General features: G+C 39.6%; 1 protein-coding gene across 3 annotated transcripts; it reads left to right on the forward strand.

Annotated features, from left to right (window-relative positions):
• The first annotated feature begins 4,383 nt into the window (after positions 1-4,383).
• LOC126259971 (uncharacterized) lies at positions 4,384-11,902 on the forward strand. Of its 3 annotated transcripts, none has more exons than XM_049957096.1 (3): positions 4,384-5,069; positions 8,483-8,555; positions 10,798-11,902. In XM_049957096.1, the coding sequence occupies exons 1-3, from the start codon at positions 4,722-4,724 to the stop codon at positions 10,812-10,814; spliced, it is 438 nt and encodes a 145-aa protein (XP_049813053.1). In that variant the 5' UTR covers positions 4,384-4,721; the 3' UTR covers positions 10,815-11,902. The 3 variants fall into 3 exon arrangements, 2 of the variants coding, with proteins under 2 accessions (XP_049813053.1, XP_049813052.1); XM_049957095.1 differs by having other exon boundaries at positions 11,257-11,902; XR_007546581.1 differs by lacking the exon at positions 4,384-5,069 and adding an exon at positions 6,747-7,789 and having other exon boundaries at positions 8,483-8,676.
• The last annotated feature ends 7,988 nt before the right edge of the window (positions 11,903-19,890 follow it).

The following is a 19,890-nucleotide window of genomic DNA, read 5'->3' on the forward strand; positions in this document are numbered from 1 at the left end:
ATCACTAGCACTGGAACATGCTATCTTTCGTCCTGTGTGAAGGTCAAAGGCACTTAGATTAACATTTGTTATGGAGGTGGGCAGCCATTGTTCATTGTGATTCTCTGCGGCACTTTTGTCTGAAGTGCCACAAATAGATTCACTCAGTGCAAATCTGTAATGTTTATCATTAAGTCACGTGGTAAATTTGACACTCATTGTGGCACAGTTTGATGCTTAACATCAGCAGTAATGTGAGATTGGTCCGAAGGTGTGGCGAACAATGAAAGCATTGTTCTATGTCATTCAGCACTGTAATATCGTCCAATCCTGGGCAGATAATTAATGATTCTGGTCACGGAATGTTCGTGGAATTCACGAGCACCTGTTGAGAGATTTTGCCAACATTGCCAAAGAAACATCACAACGTCATTGTTTTTACGTGAGAGACGACGTCATGATGAGACATGACGTCATCTCTCACGCCAACCAATATCGCTGATACACCGTGTTCATTATAAACAGTGAACCTGATGTAAACATCAAATCATGTATTCTTCCGCTTTTCTTTGGATCTCATTGGATTTCGTTCCACGTGGAGCTGAAATGAAACCTTTGAAAAGGTCCTGAGTTCGAGCCTTGGTCCAGCACACAGTTTTAATCTGCCAGGAAGTTTCAACCTTTCATAAAATATCGAAAATCAAGAATTTATATTTGAAATGGAAACAGGAATTTCGAGTGCAATATGTAATTAGAAACAAGAAGGCGTGCATTGTTCATAACAAATGACGATAAATTTTACAATTACGAGATGTAGAACCCGGCATTTCGAATTAAACGAAAAAACAAGGATTGCCAAAAGCGCTATTTGAACTATCGATCCATGAATTGCAGCATATTATCAACCTACTGCGCTAACGATTCCGCTATATATCCCATGTTATTTATTTATTTATTTACACGTCAAAAAGTTCCGTAGGACCAAATTGAGGAGCAAATCTCCAAGGTCATGGAACGCCTTAGTACATGAAATTACAACCTAAAATGTTTATGAAACCAAAAATAAGTCAAGCCATAAGTTTAAGCACACGCAATCAACAATATAAGAATCAGCTTAACTTTTCAAGAAACTCTTCAACAGAATAGAAGGAGTGACCCATGAGGAAGATCTTTAGTGTGTGAGTTGAAAGAGCATGGATTACTGCTAACATTTTTGAATTCTCGTGGTATCTCATTGAAAACGGATGCAGCAATATAGTGCACACCTTTCTGCACAAGAGTTAAAGAAGTCCGACAAAAAAAAAAAAAAAAAGAAAAAGAAATATTGGCTCTGAGCACTATGGGACTTAACATCTGAGGTCATCAGTCCTCTAGAACTTAGAACTACTTAAACCTAACCAACCTAAGGACACCACACACATCCATGACTGAGGCAGGATTCGAACCTGCGACCGTAGCAGTCGCGCGGTTCCAGACTGAAGCGCCTAGAACCGCTCGGCCACCGCGGCCGGCGAAGTCCGATCCAAATACAGGTTGGATTTCTGCCGAGTATTAACTGAGTGAAAGCTGCTTATTCTTGGGAATAAGCGGATATTGTTAACAACATGCGACAGTAAAGAATATATTCGAGCCTCGGTCCAGCACACAGTTTTAATCTGCCAAGAAATTATATATATATATATATATATATATATATATATATATATGGCCATGGGAAGAGTTACCCCAAAATATAATACCATACGACATAATCGAATTAAAACAAGCAAAGCAGACTAATTTTCGTGTCGAACAATCACTTACTTCAGTCTTTGAACAAGATCCTGAACGTGGGCTTTCCACGACAGTTTACTATCTATCTATCTGAACACCAAGAAATTTGAACTGTTCAGTTTCACTAAGCATATGTCCATTTTGTGAAATTAAAACGTGTGTTAGAAACTGTAAAAACTGAGTATTACTGCGATTTAGCGTTAGTTTATTTTCTACAAGCCATGTCTATTCGTGTCTCGACTATCAAATATAGCCCCTCGGAAAACTTCAAAGCTGATTTTTTTCTGCGAATTTATCAAGAACATTGAGAACAATCTATTTCTCGGCACTTCTTAACCGTGTTTCACTACGATTTTTGGTACCGCTATTTCTATGTTATCCGAATAATTATTTCCAGCTCCGTATTAGAGTAGGGCAGGAAGCGGCCTCAATCATTTTCATACCGCGTTTTAACAGTGCGACTATCACAGCACAAAGGTACAGCAAAACTGTACACGATTTTTGAAATAAAAACTACGTGCCTAAAGCGTGATTAAGAAAATCGTTGATGGATGTTAATACATTAGAATATTTCAAAGTTTCATTTAACCTAACTTAGTAACGCGATATCTAATACACTGGAATAACATACTTCCAAACCGAGCGAGGCGGCACAGTGGTTATTAAACTGGACTCGCATTTGAGAGGACAACGGTTCAAACCCGCCTCCGGACATGCTGATTTAGTAAGTTTTCCGCGATTTCCTTAAATCGCTTCAGACAACTGCCGGCATGGTTCCTTTGAAAAGGGCACGGCCGATTTCCTCCCTAACCCGATACGACCGATGACTTCGCTGTCTGGTCTCTTCTCCCAAACCAACCATCCAACCATACTTCCAAGAGCCTAAGGCTTATTCCACGTCAACCCGGCAGCCGACAAGCCGGCATTTTTGTCGGGCCTCTTCACACGTGGACGACAGCTGCATGGCATGCCGTGGCATTTTTCCGTGTCTTGTGCATATTTGGTTGAACTCGACTACAAATGGAGCAAGACCAGCTATTAGTGTGGTATCTCCTGTACAGACGTTTAGAAAACAGAAAAAGACGTAGAAGAAGAAGAAGAAGAAGAAGAAGAAGAAGAAGAAGAACAGTGGATTGGGTCCATCCACTCAATATGAGAAGAGACGAAGTGGGTGCATTCTTTTTTTCTTTTTGAGGAATTAAGGGGAGATGAAGATAAGTTTTTTAATTATTTTCGGATGAGTTAACGAACTTTTGGCGATCTACATGCACTAATGAAGAGTTTCATTCAACGCCGTAATACATCCTTCCGAGAATGTATCCAACCTATACATATGTTGGCAATTACAATCAGGTGAGTGGGAAAGAAAACAATAGCTAAAATTTAAAAAAAAAATATTATCCTAAAGGATGTACATTTTTGTTATCATCTTAAAAAATTAAAACATTGATTAAACATTAAGCGACCCGGTACTGAATTTTCAGAGACTTATGAAGCTTGGGGATCCGGAAGATGTTCCTGAAAATTGTTCCACTGCTTGTATGCAATACTGTGTGTCGGTAGTGGGTGGTTGACTACTTCCTGCAACGTTTGTATCTTGTTGTTCCTGATAGAGCGGGAAACTTGAGGTTACGGCAAAGAAAACGATTCTACTATATTTAAAGAATGTTCTTTGTGGAAATCAATGATGGAAAAAATATGGTTATTCCTGAAGACAGATGCCTTCGTAGTACTGTAAGTCAAAAGGTACCTTATTTGTTAATTGGTGGTGAAGCGTTTGGACTGCATCAGCACCTACTGTGGCCATACTCTGGACACCAATTAACAGTTGTTTAAAGAGTGTTCAATTATCGCCTGTCAAGAGCCTGGAGGTACGTAGACTTTAGATTTGGGATACTGACTAATAAATGGAGGATTTTGCACACTACTATAAATTTAAAACCCGATTTTGCTCTTGACATTGTCAAGGCTTGTGTTGTTTTGCACAATACCATTCTTAGAAAATAAGGCTACAGCACAGTGGATACTCTATTCATAACTGGACTTGAAAGTATAACACGAAGTGAATGTGTACGTTGTGGAATTTCTGCAAATAATGTATGACAAATGTTGGCAGATTATTTTATGACACCTGAGGGATCTGTTAGACGGCAATTATCTAAAATTTATTGTGCCACTGATGTAAATTTTTTTTGTATTTAACGTAGAAAATAATCATTTGTACTTACCTTAGTCGTCTCTGTCTTTGTCACACACCCATTCAAAGCCTTCTTTCAGCTCTTTGCAAACTTCGATCAATGCATTCCTTGTTTGTATTCTCCCATAAAACTGGTCATTCCTAAACTAAAGTTATAAGGATTTTGATATCAATTTCCGCCATGACACAGTAGACTAGAAACGTCCAGAACGGACTGAACCACCTACAAAGCAAAACACAACTGGCCGGCACAGGATAGTTGATGGGTAGTTGTGTAGCGCTCTTCTGGGGCCCTATTCTGTACCGTTCATACCGATCGGTGTAGTAGGTTAGTCTCAGTAGTGACGTCATTTTCGGTTCTTTATCGAAATATCCTATTCAGTAAGCTTCTGAGACTTGTTACCGAATGGTCCTCCCACCGATTTTATGACAATTGTACCGAGAGCTTTTGGATTTCAGTCTGGCCCTGTCGATAGGTGAACTGGCAAGTGATGATGTTCGACCATGTGAAGCGTGCAAAAAAGTTATTAAAACGACAGATATAGTGCTAGTTTGTGGATTATGGTGTAATAAATCCTTTCACAACGAGTGTGTAGGCGTTAGTAACAGTGAAGCTCGTACAGTAGCATGTTCTAAAGACCGAATTAAGTTTCACTGTGTGTCCTGCGAAAAGAGGTTAAGTAGCGAAAATTTACATGAACCTGAAGTGCAGAAACACAAAAGTGATATTGAAGTGAACGGTGACGTAAAATTATTAGAATACTTGCAAAATATGCTCAAGTTAACAAATAAAATATCGGAAGATAACCTATCAATGAATAAAAAGCTGGATACAATTATCAGTGCTGATTCTAAGATTGAAGAATTGCAGTCTCCAAAATATAACGTAAACATATGTTTAAAACCACTTGTAAACGGTGCTGACTCCTTGGAAAGTGGTTATAACAAAGTAAGTGAATTTGTGCAGGAAAACATTGGTACTGCAAATGGTAAACAAACGGATTTGGCGGCAGATAAACATAAACACCATATTGTGGTTAATGTGCTGTGCATCCCGACTCACACATCCAAAACAACTGTTGGTGATCGAGAAAACGGCGCTGATGAATGCTGTAATAATGTAAGTAGTGACAGCCACACTGGACTTATTAAAAACAATTCGACAGAGTTTTGAAAAGAGAGAGAGAGTGTGACACTGACACACTGTGACCTCAGCAAAGCCTTTGACTGCATCTCACACACAACACTAACAGCCAAGTTAAGATGCTATGGTGTAGGAGGTGTTGTTCTATCAACACTCCAATCTTATTTGGAAAACCGAGAGCAGGTAGTATCAGTGCATGGAGCAACTTCTCTTGAACAAAAACTGGAACATGGAGTGCCCCAAGGATCAGTCTTAGGACCTCTCCTATTCCTCATATATGTCAATGATATGAGCTGTAATAGTCAAATGTTGCAGTTTGCAGATGACACTACCCTTATTGCCAAAGGACATACAGCCACAGAAGCTCTTGGTGCATCAAATTTGATGTTTGAAGAAATAAAAGAATGGTTCGTAATAAACAAAATGAAGATCAATGAAGAAAAAACCCAACATTTGATATGCAGTCTAACCAACATTGAAGACCAAGAAAACATGGAGACTTTCAGACTACTGGGCTTCAAGATTGACAGCAAACTCTCCATGAATGATCACACTGCATATGTATGCACCAAACTTTCTCGTGTGATATACCGCCTGAGGAAGCTGAAGAGGGTAATAACTGACCAGTTTCTCACAATAGTCTACCATGCAGTCTTCCACAGCCACATTAACTATGGACTGTTGTTGTGGGGACACTCCTCAGGCAGCAAAGATGTGTTGCTATTACAAAAAAAAGCCATCAGGATCATATCCTCTAGCAAAAGACTGGACCACTGTAAGCCTATTTTCTCCAGGCTAGGCATAATGACTGTCTTTAGCCAGTATGTGTTTTTCTGCCTCATGTATATAAAAGAAAATCAAGGGAATTTTAGCATAAGACAAGAAATACATAAACATGACACTCGCTGTAAGAGGAACATTGAAGTGCCAAGGTGTCACCTATCAAGTACACAAGACAGCTTTCCAACAGTCGCCCTAAAAAATGTACAGTCAACTGCCTCCAGAAGTGAAATCCCTGCCACCTGAATTATTTCGGAAAAAAATTGCTCAGGACTTGAAACAACATCCACTATATTCATTGGAAGAGTTTTTCAACAGCGGTTCTACTGAATGGACAAAATAATAAATATTGTTATGTTTTATATATAATTTTGCCTAAATTTAATCTTCTTCTCATGTTAACTACACATTTAATTTTGTGTTTTACTTAAAGTACATATTTTGCCAAAATGAAACTTTGTGTGTGTGACATTTTGCTTTATGGTATTTTCATTTGCTGCTATGAAGTTTTACTTTCCTGTTTAGTTATATTTCATTCCCGCTATGTTCTATGTGTTTTTGTGCACTGCATAAATATTTTCTTTTATTTGTAATATAAATTTTGTATATGGTGTTGTATAAATGTTAGTTGATAAACATTGTATTTGTGACGCAGTCTGTCCAGCCATGGCTGGTAAATGACGAAGATATAGTAAATAAATAAATAAATAAATATGTACAACTATAATTTGTGATTTTAAACATATTTAGCAGTTTTAGCTTTGGATTTAGTGATTGTGTTACTAAAGAATCACCAGTTGGAAAGTGAGTTCATAATAGACTATTTTCCTTTGTTAGAAATATGGTTAGGTTAGTTTGTTACTGTGAATGATTAAATAAAAAAAATTGTTTTCGGTCAATATTCTCTCAAAATACATGTTATTTTTATGCAAATAAGAGCCGGCCGGTGTGGCCGAGCGGTTCTAGGCACTTCAGTCTGGAACTGCGCGACCCCTACTGCCACAGGTTCGAATCCTGCCTCGGCCATGGATGTGTGTGATGTCCTTAGGTTAGTTAGGTTTAAGTAGTTCTAAGTTCTAGGGGACTGATGACCTCAGATGTTAAGTCCCATAGTGCTCAGAGCCATTTTTGCGAATAAGAATTTAAATATCATTAAATATCAAGACATTGGCTCTGCTTACATATATTAAATGAGTGTGAACTGACGTTACTAGTGACTTTGTGTACTTTTTCCCACAGATAGGTTAGTTAGTAATTATTGAAATGTGTTTACAAATTTCAGGAAACAATGGAAAGCAATTACATGAAGCCTGATATTGGAAACCTTCCAAACTATCACACATTTATAACTTTCACAGCACCATTTTGCAACGAAGTTAGTCTACGTTCCTCTGCGGAATAGTATGAGAGCTGTGCAAAGCCGGCACGGTAGCTCAGTGTGTTCGGTCAGAGGGCTGTGTCCTCTCTGTAATAAAAAAATTGAGTCAAGGAATCAACGATCAACTTGAACGGATGTCTATTATGAACTCACTTTCCAACCAGATGCGTCTGCTGGTGATTCTTTAGTAACACAATCACTAAATCCAAAGCTAAAACAGCTAAATATGTTTAAGATAACAAATTATAGGTGTACATAAACCACAGCTCACCGAACGACAGGGCCAGACCGGAATCCAAAACTTCGCGGTACAATTGTCGTAAAATCGGTGGGAGGACTGTTCGGTAACAAGTCTCAGAACCTTACTGAATAGTATATTTCGATAAAAAACCGAAAATGACATCACTACCGAGACTAACCTACTACACCGATCGGTATGAACGATATAGAATAGGGCCCCTGGTGTGAACCGTACCGTAAGCGCCTCACCCTCACAGCCGGTGCTGGGTAGATGTGAAATAAACCTAAGAATACCTGTGTAGGTGTGCAACGGCATCTGACCAATCGTCGCATTTCTATTTGTTTACATCAGGTTTATTCTTGTGATGAACAGAGTATAGCTCCATTGCACAGTTTTGTTTATTTGCGCACAAAGTTCACGAACTACGGCTTTCTCTGAAAGTCTTTAATAGCACTGACTTTGGAGTTTGTTTTGTTGCTCATTTGGAATTACATACAGTCTTTTGAATCAAATTGCACAGATATTGAAGTTGATATTGAAGTTGTGTGTTTCATGTAACATCCAAAATAGCTTGTTTGTTCACTATGTGCAGAAATGTTTGATGCATCACTTTACACTACTTGTTTAATATATACATTGGAACATGGCTGTACATGAACATTAATTATATTAATTTTTGCAATATTTTTTGATAGTTCGCGATGTGAACTGTGTTTGGCTATTATTTTATGTGCTGTGCTGCCATGTTTTATATGGACAGGGTGTTTTTGTTAGAGCGTGCAAAACTTTTAACAGGACTTTGAGGTAGGGAACCTGGGGTCGGAGATAATTGGAATAAAATCACATTACTGTATGTCGGAGATAATAGGAATTAATTAAGGTGATAATAGGAATAAAATCACGTAACTTCTTACTTTTTTTATTCACATTAGTTAAGTGCAAATACCATCACTGACACAATGAACGTACCGTTTGCATTGTATCTTACAGAATGTGCTGAACCTTATGGCTATCAACCTCAATGCAACCTTGAGATCGGCTAACAAGACTCTGATGCACCCTGGTAAATATCCCTGGTGTGTTTTTTTAATAGAAGGCTGCTACATAGAGATAAGAATGTTTCTATCATTCTCCATTTTCTTGATTTCTTCGTGTACGGTCTCTTCCTTGGTCAAAGGAATCAAGTACGTTGTGTGACAATATGTTTCATGAGGATTAACTTGCATGTGATATACGTATCCTTTTATTATACCTGTTTTTTTTTTTTCTGGAAAGACTTGTAGATATCTATACAAGAGATTATTTATTTATATAATAGAGGGAAACATTCCACGTGGGAAAAATATATCTAAAAACACAGATGATGTGACTTACCGAACGAAAGTGCTGGCAGGTCAATAGATACACAAACAAACACAAACATACACACGAAATTCAAGCTTTCGCAACAAACTGTTGCCTCATCAGGAAAGAGGGAAGGAGAGGGAAAGACGAAAGGATGTGGGTTTTAAGGGAGAGGGTAAGGAGTCATTCCAATCCCGGGAGCGGAAAGACTTACCTTAGGGGGAAAAAAGGACAGGTATACACTCGCACACATCCATCCGCACATACACGTCTGTGTATGTGCGGATGGATATGTGTGTGTGTGCGAGTGTATACCTGTCCTTTTTTCCGCTCCCGGGATTGGAATGACTCCTTACCCTCTCCCTTAAAACCCACATCCTTTCGTCTTTCCCTCTCCTTCCCTCTTTCCTGATGAGGCAACAGTTTGTTGCGAAAGCTTGAATTTCGTGTGTATGTTTGTGTTTGTTTGTGTGTCTATCGACCTGCCAGCACTTTCGTTTGGTAAGTCACATCATCTGTGTTTTTAGACTATTTATTTACTTATTTTATTTATTTATCTCTTGTTCCGGTGATCCATGTTGTGACACTATCACAGGATATGGAACTTGTTAATTTTACAAGCTTTTGGCCAGAATTTATGGTAATACATAAAACAAAACAAAAACAATAAACAGTAACTTAGGTTCCACTACAAAAAATACATTTTAGAGACAGATAAAGATTACAAAATAATAAGTGTTACAGAGAAATAAATAATGCAAAATATATGTTTACAATAAAAATATTTGGTATTACAAATACAAATTTGGGCATACATTTGCAATTTACAATACAAGAAATGTTCAACATTGTAGTTCAGGAACTCTTCTATTGTATAAAATGATCCTTGCAATAGGAACTGCCTTAAGGTTTTTTTTTTAAACAAGAGATCATCATCTACCAAACACTTAATTCTTGAAGGGAGGGCATTAAAAATCTTACAGCCACTGAAATGGACTCCTTTCTGCACCATACTTAGATTTGGCTGTTCATAGTGGATATCATGTTTCCTTCTAGTATTGTGATTGTGATATGCACTATTCAGCTTAAAGATGGATTTTTCTTTCCTTATGAAGCACATCAAAGAGAATATATATTGCGCAGTGGATGTAAGTATTTCAAGCTTCTTAAAAAGATTCCTGCATGTGGCTCTAGGATGGACTCCACACATGATCCTTATGGCTCTTTTTTTGTACAGACAGTACTTTTTTAGCCAGTGGCTGCATGAAAGCAACCATAATATGCTGACTTCATGGTTTCTGTATTTCTATGAGAAGAAACAATGTGTATGTTGCTGAACTTAGTCTTTTGCATAGATCCAGGATGTGGTTTGACCAATTCAGTTGGCTATCAATATGCAAGCCTAGGTATTTTGAGGAGTCTACCCTGGTTATTGTCTGCTCACCTATTTTTACTACTATTTCCTCATCTTTGGATGTTGTGTGGAACTGAATGTAGTTTGTTTTGCAGTAATTTAAAGAAAGACCATTAATGTTAAACCAGTTCACCATTTCATTTGAAACCTTATTTGCTGCTACCTCAAGTTTATCTACTGAATTATGAAGTAGTGTAGTGTCATCAGCAAAAATGGTGAATCTACAATATTCTGTACAGAGAGGGAGATCATTTATAAATATAATAAAAAGCTCATTTCTCTGCAGCCGACTTAAGTAATATGATTCTAAAATCCTGCCTAAAAATATTCCCTCGAGATCTTGCTTGTTGTTGTCAACATTAGCACACTTGGTTACATCAGCTAGAGCAGTTGAACTACCATCTGCCAGTAGATTGATTTTCACTCGCTGGCAGAATTTGCCGTGGCAAGCTTTAGTTTTGAGCAAACCCGGAATTATATTTTTTCCATCAACTGTAATATAGCATTTGCCTGCCGAGAAGTCAATTTTTGTGTCCTTCTGTTGCAGAAATCCTGCACCAGTAATACAGTTGGCTGAAAGATTCTCAACCACAAGGAATGTGCTGTAAAAGCTCCAATATTTCCAGCTGAGGCTGCCAACTAATATTCTTTGGCCTGGTGCCTATCACACCAGAATCCTACAATTCTGGAGTGGTAATGTGGGAGGTGTACCCACCTAACATATTTGTTTAAACAAATCCCAGAACTGTCATTCTCCGATGGAGTGGTGTCTATTACTACTACAGTACATACTTTACCTGCTTCAGCTTCAAATGGAACCTGTACCACTGTATAAATAGACGGGCAATTTTAGCTTGGGACAGAGTGTGCCAAGTCAGTCGGGCGTCGGGACGGACCTGTGCTGGTCTTCGCTTATAGGGGCCAGTTTGGCAGCCATGTTATAAGTATTCTGCATAAACTTGTATTCTGTTTTCTATGAACTTGTTCGGGCTATATTCTGCCTCAGGGGACACAGCACCGGGGCAGGACGGAACAGCAGTCTGGAATATGGAGATCACACGGTCTGCCTGAAAGAGGCCAATGACAGCAGTCTGCAGCGCGTCCAGGAGGGGCTCGGTTCCACTCGAGTCTACGGGCCACTTTCGCTTCCCACCTGGCGTACTGGGATCCGGGTGAGGTGTATGCTGTGGGAGGCACAGCAACACTGCAGCAGCGCCAGAGACAACGGCTGGTGTTGCCATTCGGCAAGCACCACTAGCGGCAAGTTGAAGCACAACATCCAGGAGGGCACGGCAGCAGGAGGGCGTGCAGCACCCGGCCCAAGGGTCACAGGTGACCAGCACACCCACCTTTGTCCCATGGTCGGACAGAGCAGGCCAAACGGGGTGGAGAGCGGCGAGGTCCAGGGACTGTAGCAGTCTCTGAAACCACGGGCAATGGAGCGGCGCCAGACGAAACGACCTGGCAGGCAGCGACCAGGAGAGCGCAGCCGAATTTCATCGGCTGGTGACCTTGATGACAGCAGAAGTGGCGTCGGCATACCAGGAGTCTGCTGAGCAGGCTGGACTCGCGGGACAGCGCGTGGATGTCATGCTGACACTCCACTTCACTCATCGAGTACTGTAAATTAGCTGAATAAACAAATGTTATGAGTACCACCGTATCACTCTGCACTGCCCCTTGATGCTCTTGAACTTGCTCAGCCTCCTGACAAAATGCAGCGCGGTGGGTCCTGGTTTCAGCTCTGCCAACTGGAGTCTCGGGTTCGACACACTGACCCCACAACAGTGGTCTCAGAAGTGGTGCCGGTTTCAATGCTGATACCGGATTTCCATTCCCACATCTTATGTCGAGCAAGTAGTGTTGAGGTGTGCCTTTGTAGAGGGGTAGTTGAGGTGTTTGGCTGCATTCATGATGGGTGATTGTGCACTTCTTGTTACGTCTTGTCGTTCGGGAGGTGTTCGTCCATACCAGTATAGGGAAGAAAGCAGAATTGTTCACGTGCACAGAAGCACAATGTGGAGGGGTGGTTTATGTGTCATTCTTTTGTTAATTAGGATGGACTTTTTAAAGATGTCTTTTGTAAGGCTGGAGGGGCCTGCAGATTTATCTGGATTCAGGGGAAATGGGCGACATGATAACATAGCGCCTAAACGATGTAATTTTTGCAACCTGTCAGGCAACAGATTACTGTGTACGAAGTGGGTGCCAAAGAATTGTTTTATTTGTAAGAGATTTGATCATTTGGTGCGCAATTGTTCAGAATGGAGATGGGCGAGGGTTCGCTGCAAGAACTAAGTTTAAGGAGTAACAGAGTGAAATTAATGGCAACAGTCATCAAATTGATTTTTGTTGCTTTGAATCAGAGCAGGTAGTATTCTTAATCCCGACTTTTTCACATTTCCTGTTGAACATGTATGTTACACAGTGTTTAATTGATCGCAGTTCACCATATATGTCAGTTTTCAAGACTCTCTGAACGTGAAAATCATTCCTTGCAGACCAATCTTTCTTCAAACAAGAAAATCCTTTTCTGGCATGTTTTGCAAAAAAAAGCACTCATCCCATACACAATAGAAAGGTTTTGAGCTACCTCCGCCCCTCTATTAAACCAAGAGCAAACAATATGTCGCAAATGGTACACCATTTTCCACGTGCAACTCTGCTTGCTTAAATAATGTTCATTAGTTTCAAGGATGCAAATTCCAATAAATAAGTGCAAGATACATACTAGAAAATAAGAAAACAACATTTGATACATACACTCAGAATGCTGCACTACCATCACGTGGTTGGATAGTATCCGACATCAGGTGGCAGGTGGCAAGTGGCCTGTAGCTGGTGTACTAGGAGGAAACTCCCATGTGTGAACTGTTCTGCTCTTGATGCAGCCACGAGCTGTTTTGCAGAATTGTATACGGAAGTTTTTGCTAGTGCTTGTGAGTTAGAAAGTGAACAGAATTGCCTTTGAAGATCACTCAGACTGACAGCTTTAGCAGACAGCTGATATGTGATTTAAACAGTAGAGGAAGGAGGAGACTTGCATTCATGAGCTCGTCTATATTGTCTACACATGAAGTCTTATATTTCAGATGAGAGATCCTGTCATGTTGCTGAATACTGACCATTCCTCTTGGGACACCCGGTATAAATTATCAGCCATCATTTATCCAAGAAGCTGAAATAGGCCACATTACTGACGATGCAAGCATTGTAATCAAGCCTAATGGAGAAACTTTAACACTTGAAGCAGCAAATAAAATTTTGATACTTATTAACTGGTTCCCTGCAAATGTCCATCACTGAACTTAGATGAAGTACAATACAATCAATTCTGAAATGCACATGACCAAGTCCCACCACCAGAACTAATACATGAATAAAATCAGTAATATATTACATTATTGTGTGATTTTATTTATAACACCCTGAGCTGCATCAATAGAAGAATTTATTTGAGAAACTGAAAAATTACAAGGGGATAAGGACACAGTTAACTCCCTTTCTGCCATTCTTCTCCTTTTGTCCAATTTTTTCTGTGATTTTAGCCTTTAATCTTTTTCTGTCATTTGGCAATATTTTTTATTTATCTGTGGATTTCTTCCAGAATTTAACAATCTATTTCCATTGTTCCTCAATTACTTTCACTGTTGACTCATCTTCTCTCCATGTTGGTGATTGTTCTTTCTTTATCCCCCCCCCCCCCCCCCCCTTTTCTCCAATCTTCTCCTGTCTCCTTGCCATCTTATTTGTTTTTCAGTGATGTTTACACTATATTTAATGACTATCTCTTGTTGTAAAATTATTTTAGCATTAATTATTTTCAGCATACCTCCCACCAGCCATTTTGCCCATGTATGGAAAATTTTTACCTTGTCCTATTCTTGTTCTTCTTCGTAGTGTTAGCTTCAAGTCTTCAACACTTTTTTCACTACTCTCACAATATTCCTTTAATCATACAACTCATTATCAATTCTACTGCTGTAACAGCCAAATAACACTCACACATACTTTTGCTCCAATCCTGCTTAACCTTTGAAATTGCTCCTACAGGCTGCACCTTAAAAGTTCACATATCTGGCAACATTCCATCTTTACACAAATACCTTCTAAATACCAAGATGATTAATCTTACCCAAGTTGTCCTTGACCTTAAATTGTCTCTGCCAAACACTTCCAATAGCTGTTGTCTCTCTTCAAAGTTCTCTGCCTTTAAGCCCCTGGACCCACAAGAACATTCACTGTAATTCTCCTTTAAGTCAGCCATCAACCTGAATAAAATGCTTCACGCCACCTGAGGAAGCTGTCCATCCTGTTTTCAAATACATCAAAAGTGGTGTCTTCTCCAGCTCTCCTGCAACCATCATCCACAACTCACCCACATCGAATTCCTCAATCCCCACCCCCACCCAACCCCTGTTATCCAACTAACAAGCCTAGCCTGACCTTCCTATGTAACTCTTCAATCCTAGGCCAAAAATAGTGGTAATCAAATTACTATGCTTCCCAATACTGGACCCCATTCACTCCTAAAACTCTGATCTGGATTCCTCTCTGCTCTAAGGGCATCTGCTTCTTTGAAAGGCCTAAACTTCAGTCCCACCATTTAAATTCAAACACACTGCCCTAGGCAATGATCTCCCCTCATTCACCTAAAACCTCAATTGGAAATACTACGGTACTTCCCTACATAGTTGCAAAACCCAACCAACAGAATGTGCATCAAATCCTGCCAAGAACAGCCCCTAGCCAATGCTCAAAGAGATTCTCCTCCTCTTTCTGAAACCCATTGACACCAGGTTTTCCTTGCTTCCAGCATTGCCCCTGAGTCTTTCTGTCAAAGATCACCAAAACACCAAACCTCACTTAACAACTCACAAGCTATTGGCAGTCAGAAGGCAAACTGCTCCGTCATCTTCCTTCCTGTGAACACTGGCTTCAAAATTGTGGTATCTGACCATAAGGAGTATGTGGCAGAGGGGCTTCATGAACTCTTTGACACTTCACTGGACATAACTTCTCCTAATGATCCCATTCCTCCCATCCACGCCCAGCAGTAGAAAATTCTGAAACATTTAGGCTTCTCACAACCTTTCGTATGTGCAAAACTCTGATCAAAATTTGATGTACGGTGGAAGTGTTTAACAGGTTACCCATCATTCTTATTGTTAAATGATGATCTGATCTCACAGGAGCATACACACATTCAATGTTTTTATCAGTTTTTGAAGCTGAAGGTCTCCCTGATTGGGGATCACCATCAACATGTTCTTGGTTTGCCACCCAAAAATCTTGTGCCTTTGACAAGAAATGTTCCCCATATGCCTGCTTCAACTTTCCAAAGGTCACACTCACATATTCCCCAAGTTTAATAGAAAACTTGATGGCATAACAAAATAAATGGCTCGGAGCACTATGGGACTTAACATCTATGGTCATCAGTCCCCTAGAACTTAGAACTACTTAAACCTAACTAATCTAAGGACAGCACACAACACCCAGTCATCGTGAGGCAGAGAAAATCCCTGATCCTGCCGGGAATCGGCATAACATTACACTAAATTCTGCTGTTCCATTTTTGTAACACACAATGAAAACACAAGTTCGCTGAGGTGCTGTTAAAATCACATGGTGGCTGTATGGAGATGTAACTTGAAATGATCCAATCTGCTTGTCTGTTCTCAAACTGGGCCTGCTGGTAATGATCCCTCTGATATTTTTGCAGGTTTGCCACTTGAATATTGAGTAATTATGTAGAAGGATGACGGAAGGCTCCACATTTATTTATTTATTTACTTATTTATTGTTCTGTGGGACCAAATTAAGGAGAAGTCTCCATGGTCATGGAACGAGTCAATACATGAAATTATAACACGATATTAGAAACAGATAAAATGAAATAAAAGAAACATATTCAGGTGACAATTCGTAAGTTTAAATAAAGAAAATCAACAATGTAACACTGGAATTTGCTTAATTTTTTAGCTCTTCCAGGAGCTCCTCGACAGAATAGAAGGAGTGAGCCACGAGGAAACTCTTCAGTTTAGACTTAAAAGAGTTTGGGCTACTGCTAAGATTTTTGAGGTCTTGTGGTAGCTTATTGAAAATGGATGCAGCAGAATACTGCACTCCTTTCTGCACAAGAGTCAAGGAAGTGCATTCCACATGCAGATTTGATTTCTGCCTAGTATTAACTGAGTGAAAGCTGCTAACTCTTGGGAATAGGCTAATATTGCTAACAACAAACGACATTAAAGAAAATATATACTGTGAGGGCAATGTCAGAATTCCCAGACTATTGAATAGGGGTCGACAAGAGGTTCTCGAACTTACACCACATATAGCTCGAACAGCCTGTTTTTGAGCCAAAAATACCCTCTTTGAATCAGAAGAATTACCCCAAAAAATAATACCATACGACATAAGCGCATGAAAATATGCGAAGTAGACTACTTTTCGTGTTGAAGTGTCACTTATTTCAGATACTGTTCTAATGGTAAATAAAGCAGCATTTAATTTCTGAACAAGATCCTGGACATGGGCTTTCCACAACAGCTTACTATCTATCCAAACGCCTACGAACTTGAACTGTTCTGTCTCGCTTATAATATGCTCAATCTGTCTGATCAAAATATCGGTTCTTGTTGAATTGTGAGTTAGAAACTGTAAAAACTGAGTCTTACTGTGATTTAGCATCAAATTATTTTCCACAAGCCACAAACTTATTTCATGAACTACATTATTTGTTACTGTTTCAATATTACACACAAAATCCTTCACTATAAAGCTGGTGTCATCAGCAAACAGAAATATTTTTGAATCACCTGTAATACTAGAAGGCATATCATTTACATAAATAAGAAACAGCAGTGGCCCCAGCACCGACCCTTGGGGAACGCCCCACTTAACAGTGCCCCACTGGGACTGAACATCACTACCACTCTCAATATTGTGGAGAATTACCTTCTGCTTTCTGTTCTTAAAGTAAGAGGCGAACCAATTGTAAGCTACTCCCCTTACTCAATAATGGTCCAACTTCTGCAGTAATATTTTGTGGTCAACACAGTTAAAAGCCTTCGTTAAATCAAAGAAAACACCTAGCGTTCGCAACCTTTTATTTAATCCGTCCAAAACCTCACAGAGAAAAGAGAATATAGCATTTTCAGTTGTTAAACAATTTCTAAAACCAAACTGAACATTTGACAGCAAATTATGTGAATTTAAATGCTCCAGTAACCTTGTATATACAACCTTCTCGATAACTTTAGCAAACACCGATGGCATAGAAATAGGTCTAAAATTGTCAACATTATCAATATCTCCCTTTTTATAAAGTGGCTTCACTACCGAGTACTTTAATCGGTCAGGAAACCGACCACTCCTAAAGGAAAAGTTACAGATATGGCTAATTACTGGGCTAACATACATAGAACAATACTTCAGTATTCTGCTAGATACCCCGTCATATCCATGAGAGTTCTTGGTCTTTAGTGATTTAATTATTAACTCAATCTCCCTCTTGTCAGTATCATGGAGGAGCATTTCAGGTAACAATCGCGGAACACTTTTTCTCTAAGAGCGCTATATGATTCCCTGTTGGGACTAGGTTTCTATTTAGTTCACCTGCTATATTCAGAAAGTGATTATTAAATAGTGTACATATATGCGACTTATCAGTAACACGGACATTCCCACTACGCACTGATTCTATATCCTCGACCTGTCTCTGCAGACCAGCCACTTCCTTTACAACTGACCATATGGTTTTAATTTTATCCTGAGACTTAGCTATTCTATCTGCATACCACATACTTTTTGCCTTCCTAATAACATTTTTAAGCACCTTACAATACTGTTTGTAATGGGCTGCTGCATTTAAATTTTGACTGTTTCTAACGTTTTGATATAATTGCCACTTTGTTCTACAAGAAATTCTTATCCCTGTAATCAGCCACCCAGGCTGCCTTTTTGTGCTAGTACCCTGTTTTGAACGTTCTAACGGAAAGCAACTTTCAAAGAGCATGAGAAAAGTCTTGAGAAAAGCGTTATATTTATCGTCTACTGTATCAGCGCTATAAACATCTTGCCACTCTTGTTCCTTGATAAGGTTTACAAAGGTCTCTACAGCAACTGGATCAGCTTTCCTAAACAGCTGACTATATTTAACACGTGTTGCAGCACAAAAACCTTTTAGAGTTAAAATTTGTGCATCATGATCTGAAAGGCCATTCACCTTTTTGCTAACAGAATGCCCTTCTAGTAATGGGGAATGAACAAAAATGTTGTCTATGGTTGTTCTATTGTTCCCTTGAACTCTCGTTGGAAAGAATACGGTTTGCATAAGATTATATGAATTAAAGAGGTCTACCAGCATCCTCTTTCTTGCACAATCACTTATACAATTAATATTGAAGTAACCACATATAACTAACTTTTTGTATTTCCTATAAAGTGAACCAAGAACCTCCTCTAGCTTTAGCAAAAATGTTGTGAAATCAGAGTCTGGGGATCTATAAATAACAACAGTTAGAAGTTTAGCTCCATTAAATTTAACCACACCTGCACAACATTCAAACACCTTTTCAGTGCAGTACTTTGAAACATCAATTGACTCAAATGGGATGCCATTTTTCACATACATGGCTACTCCCCCACACCGCAAAGAGCTCCTCGAAAAGCTGCCAGCCAACCTGTATCCTGGTAAAGGAAGCCTCTGAATTATCTCCTTATTTAAGAAGTGTTCAGATATACCAATAATTTCAGAGTCAACATCTATAAGCAGTTCACTAACTTTATCTCTAATACCTTGTATATTTTGATGAAATATACTAACTCCCTCATTACTCGGATACCTAAGCTTTGTCAAAAGTGGTTCCTTTGTTAGAGAGACTTCCCTTAAGCAGGAATACCTATCAGCTGACTTCAGTCTAAAAAAGGTGCAGCTCTAACACCCACTACTGCAGGAATTTTCCCATGAGTGATCCCACCAACCCCACCTATGCTGTCACCTATAAGCTTTGCCAACCTCCCCTTCCCATACCTGTTGAGGTGCAGGCTATGTCTAGTGAAACCGGTCCTGCTGATAGACTCCACCGACACCACTGAAATGTGACCCATGCTTTCTGTCATCAGCACACCCCCAAGTCTCATGTTATTACGCCTGACGGCTGTATTAAGATGAGGCCAATCGTGACGCTGAAACAGTTCCACGAAATGCACATTCGTGTTGCCAGTCTGAGTGGCTATCTTTTCCAGGTTACCATCTATGTTATACTCCCCATCTCTATCAATACTATTACCAGCCCCACCCACAATCACTACCTGATCCTCTTTAGTAAAATCCCTACATAACCCCCCTATGTTAACAGTCACCTGAGCCAATCCTGCATTAGGCTTCACAATGCTGGTGACCTGGTACTCACTCCCCAGCACTTCCTGCAACTGCTGGCCTACATATCTGCCATGAGAACTACCTAACAGCAGAACCTTCTTCTTCCTCTTCGACTTTGCAACTGTTCTAGCCACCGTAACTACTGAGGTCTGCTGCATACTTCCTACATCTACAGCTACTAGAGATTCCTCTCCACTAGACTCTGACAGTTGGTCATATCTATTGTAAACACCAATAGTAAAACTATCT

This window comes from Schistocerca nitens, chromosome 5 (genome assembly GCF_023898315.1).
Source record: "Schistocerca nitens isolate TAMUIC-IGC-003100 chromosome 5, iqSchNite1.1, whole genome shotgun sequence".
NCBI lineage: Eukaryota > Metazoa > Arthropoda > Insecta > Orthoptera > Acrididae > Schistocerca > Schistocerca nitens.